Source organism: Rhododendron vialii, chromosome 1a (genome assembly GCF_030253575.1).
Source record: "Rhododendron vialii isolate Sample 1 chromosome 1a, ASM3025357v1".
Classification (NCBI taxonomy): Eukaryota; Viridiplantae; Streptophyta; class Magnoliopsida; order Ericales; family Ericaceae; genus Rhododendron; species Rhododendron vialii.
In genome coordinates, this window is record NC_080557.1 from 29,821,387 (window position 1) to 29,825,665 (window position 4,279).

Below are 4,279 nucleotides of genomic sequence, written 5' to 3' on the forward strand. Positions count from 1 at the left end.
GGTGTGGGTGGCTTGTTTTGGAGAGTTCGTTGGGGTGTTCACACGGGTGAGCAATGATCGCCAGGTAGTGAAGGCACTGCTCGAAAGGTGGTGGGACACGACAAACTCGTTCCACTTCTCTTTCGGTGAGATGACGGTGACGCCATTGGACTTTGTGGCGATTACTGGTCTGAGGGTCGGAGGTGACCCTATCCCTTACGACGCTGTGGCGGGGAGAGACCCGAGCTTCAGAGGCATGTCCTAGGGCACTGGCTGAGGGCAGAGAAGGGGGATGCGTCGTATGCTCAGCTGTTGGACTTTTGGACGGAGCCTCCGAAAGGTAGGGTTCAGGTGGAGCAGATGGCAAGGTGCTTCTTGTTGTACGTGCTCGGTGCGTCTCTGTTTCCCAACAAACGCAACCAAGTACACTTGTCGTTCCTGCCGACCCTGAAGAATATTGGGGAGATTGCTCATTTAGACTGGGGTGGCGCAGCTTTGGGGGCATGCTACGCCTTCATGGGGTCTCTTTCCCGAGGAGCAGGGAAGAGCCTCGGCGGCTATTGGAGAGTTTGGGAGGTATAGCTTGAAACTCTCCTTTTTAACTTTGGTTAGTTTTCCATTTATTCGTTGCATGCCCGTGCTAACTCTTAATGCTTTGATTTACAGCTTTGGACGTATGAGGTACTAGATATGTACCCTCCCATGACGTCGTGTCCCGACGACACGATACTTCCTCGGGCTCTCCGTTGGTCAAAGGAGTATCGGGGCTTGAAGAAAGGGAAAGGCGACTTGAACGCCTACCGGCTGTACTTGGACGAGTTGCGTCCTGATCAGGTATCCATGCTTCCTTTCATGTTCCCAGCACATTTCCATTGAATGATTTCCTGACGCATGCTTCCCGTTGCAGGTACATTGGCGCATCTGGGATCACTTTGAAGTTCCATATGTGGCCCAGAGCAGGGTGGTGACGAGAGGGAGGGTGCTGCTTGAGTCCCCTTACGGTTGGGAGTGGTACCTGGGTGACCGGGTATCACGTCAATCATTAAGGCTGGACGCTTTTCGAGTCCCTAGGCCACTTCCTCCTTCTATTTAGAGAACGAACCAGTGCACGTTGGAGAAGGTTGAGCGATTCACACGGCCGAATCTCGAGTTGGAGCCATTCTTCCCGGCAGACACTGACTATGCTAAATACCGTGCTTAGTACTTGATGCGGAGTTTCAGAATACGTGCTGCTATGGAGGCGGAACGGCAGGCGCGAGGTGGTAGAGGTGGTAGGAGAGGCAGAGGGGGAAGAAGAGGAGATGGAGGAAGAGGTGGTGGAGGCCGTGGTGATGGCGCGGGTCAGAGCGGGCTAGGTTGCCTGCACTCTCCTAGACAGTGGACGTGGTGACCGCTCAGGGAGTCCCTGGCCTGGTAGAGGTACCACGTCCTACGGTCGTGCCTCAAGAGTTCCTTGTTGAGGTATGAGATGCTTTTATTTATGAATGTGCTATTGTTGCTACCCATTCTCATTACCCCTTTTATTGCGCAAGTGACCTCAGAGTACGCTAGGGAGATGGCGGCGGCCATGATGGGCCTGGAACAACTTGTGCGGCAATATGCCATGGGCCACTCCCCACCGGTACTGACTCGCGTTGGAGGGACAATGGTAAACCCTTAAATCTTAGTCACTTTCCATTACCCTTACTCATGATTATGATGTGAATGCTATATGAATGCTATTGCAGGCTAGAGGAGGAGCTGCTCAAGGGCTATGCAGGAAATCCGTTCACATGCCTGTGCAACAGGCTTCTTCCGCTGGCTCTCGAGAGGAGCATCCATCGAAGAGACAACGACACTCTGGTGGCACCGAGGAGGAGCCTGTTACCGTTTCAGACGAGACCAAGGAGCCTATAGACACTGATCTGGAGGACACCTCCGGTAGTACCGTGCCCCGGGTGACTCGCACTCAGGAGTTTGTCAGCTCCGAGGCAGAAAAGGAGGTTTCTGAGGAGGATGAAGAGGAGTGTGAGGGCAGAGATGAGGATGAGGACTGAGTTTCCTCTTTTGCTTTTGTCTTTTGATGGAGCCTGCGTGCTTCCTTTTGTAGGGTGCCTGTTTACCCTTGGTAGATTAGATTTTGAGCATTGTGGGCATGCGTGCCCTTCGGAATTTTCGGATTCCGAGACGCGAGGGGCCCAGGTCGAGGGAGCACGAGTGGGGAAGCAAGCGCTCGCAAAATATCAAAGTCGCCACTCGGGTTTGAAGGTCCGACACCCAAGGAACCGTATTTTGAAGCACTTGTCGCGCTGTTTGATTTGAAAAAGTTTAAGGAACCAGTCCGTCATAACCATATCTGGGTTCGGGAGCCGGGTTACTAGAGGGGAAGGGTTTTACGGCACCCCTCTCGCCCAATCCGGAGATCGATCTTTACTTAGGCATTTGCGAAAATGTTTGTTTTGCGATTCTGTTTGATTAATCAATTTTTAGCCAATTAGGGCGGGGGAACAGTTAATCGGGGATTAAAACTGTAACAATTTGCAGGATGTGATAAGATATGGCATGGATTAGTGAGATGACACATAATAAATGGAATAAAGTTCAAAACATCGATCATACATCCAAGCAGCGCTGTGTCTGATTTTGGCACGAACAAACAGCCAGCTTGCATGCGTGAATCCATCTACATGCAAGCCAACCGTCGCGCGACACTCCCATACACTCGCGCGAGTCTTGATGTTCCACCAATGTTTTGGATTTTACCCCCTTCTGGGCTCTGGAAGGACCAGTGCTCACCCAGGTGCAAACCAAACAGTTTATAAGTACTTGAAAGTAAACAATATTACAGCAAGCAGATGGAAATATTATGAAAACACGACCCCTAAACAGTGGGGGTATCTAAATAGAGGCCAAGGCCAAGCTGCTCATGCAAGGGCAGTCCCTGGAAATTAAAGAACCCTCGCGCGACAGTGTGATACAGGCGCGCGATTGTTCAGACTGGACTTCCAGGAATTGCTTTGCACACTTAGGGCTCTGAGACATATTCAAGAGCATCCCAAGAGCATTCCAAACCAAGAGGAGCTATAAACATAGGCTAAACGATGATTTTTGACATGCAAAACAGTGAACTGATACCTTTTAAAAGACTTAAAAATGACTATGAACACAACAATAAACTTAAAGACCAGCATCCCTTCCCCACGTGGTCCAATCTCACGCAGACAGAAGTGTCGCGCGAGTCTATGGGACCATCGCGCGAGGGTATATCTGGTAACGGCTCTTGAAACCCTGCTAGCTTTAGGGCCAGAACTGGTATCAATTACCAGCCTTGACCCTGCCAGCCCCCCTCAGGGGTTCGAACAGTGAGCAGAAAGATATTATACCTTTGCTTGAGTGTCTTGGAGATGGCTTGAATGAGGTGGTGAGGCTTGGAAGATGATTATGTGGAAGTGAGTGTGGTGTGGGATATTTGTGCTTGAACTTGCCTTCTTCTTTCTTGGAGAGAATTTTGTAACCCTTTGCAATGAAGCATGGGGGGGTATTTATAGAAGAGAAGGTTGGTTGGAATCTAGCCAAGGCCTTGTAACCAGCCAACAAGGCTGGATGTTGGCTGGTTAGAATCACTTGGTGGAGAAGTGGGGTGGCAAAGGTGATGGGAGAATGGGGGGTGAGGTGGTGCAAGGGGAGCCCCCCAGAACGCTGTTCAACCGACGAAAACGGGGTCTCATAGGCCTATAGCCCCCTGACCACCACGCAATCTGGGTGAAAACGACAGGTGTTGACCATCGCGCGAGATAGTGAGAGCATCGCGCGAGGGTCCAGCCAACTCCGCGAGGGTCAATGGTCAAAGCTTTGACTTTGACCACCACCTGGCAAATGGACCATCGCGCGCGGATCCTAGTGTGTCGCGCGACTATCAAACCCAAGGTCCAGGTTCTGATTCAAGGGTTTTAGGGCTAAGGATGGGTTCCTCACATGCCAAACTCAAGCCATTCCAAGTTCTCGAGACTATTTTCGACCTGATTCATCATCGGGGAATCAAGAAACCGAAGAACAAAGTAAAACGATCGGGAAGTCAGATTGGGGTGTCTACAGTAGTCCCTCTTTGACGGCACGCGGAGCACCATTGGCTGGTACGGGTAACGTCAAAGATTTCTAGACACCCATCCAATCCACCCAAAAGCCGATTTAAACGAAAAGTGCTAGCAAGTATATACAAATATCGTGCACCAACGGATCGGTGAGCAGATTGATTGCTGATCCGAATTTGGACGGATAGATCGTCGTTGATTGATAATCGGACGGATAGATCGTCGCTGAT

At 50.8% G+C, this 4,279-nt stretch overlaps 1 protein-coding gene across 1 annotated transcript; it reads left to right on the forward strand.

Moving 5' to 3' along the window:
* Nucleotides 1-1,186: 1,186 nt before the first annotated feature.
* Nucleotides 1,187-2,015, forward strand: LOC131330206 (U3 small nucleolar RNA-associated protein 25-like). The gene is made up of 3 exons (XM_058363701.1): nucleotides 1,187-1,319; nucleotides 1,512-1,627; nucleotides 1,707-2,015. The coding sequence occupies exons 1-3, from the start codon at nucleotides 1,187-1,189 to the stop codon at nucleotides 2,013-2,015; spliced, it is 558 nt and encodes a 185-aa protein (XP_058219684.1).
* Nucleotides 2,016-4,279: the final 2,264 nt, after the last annotated feature.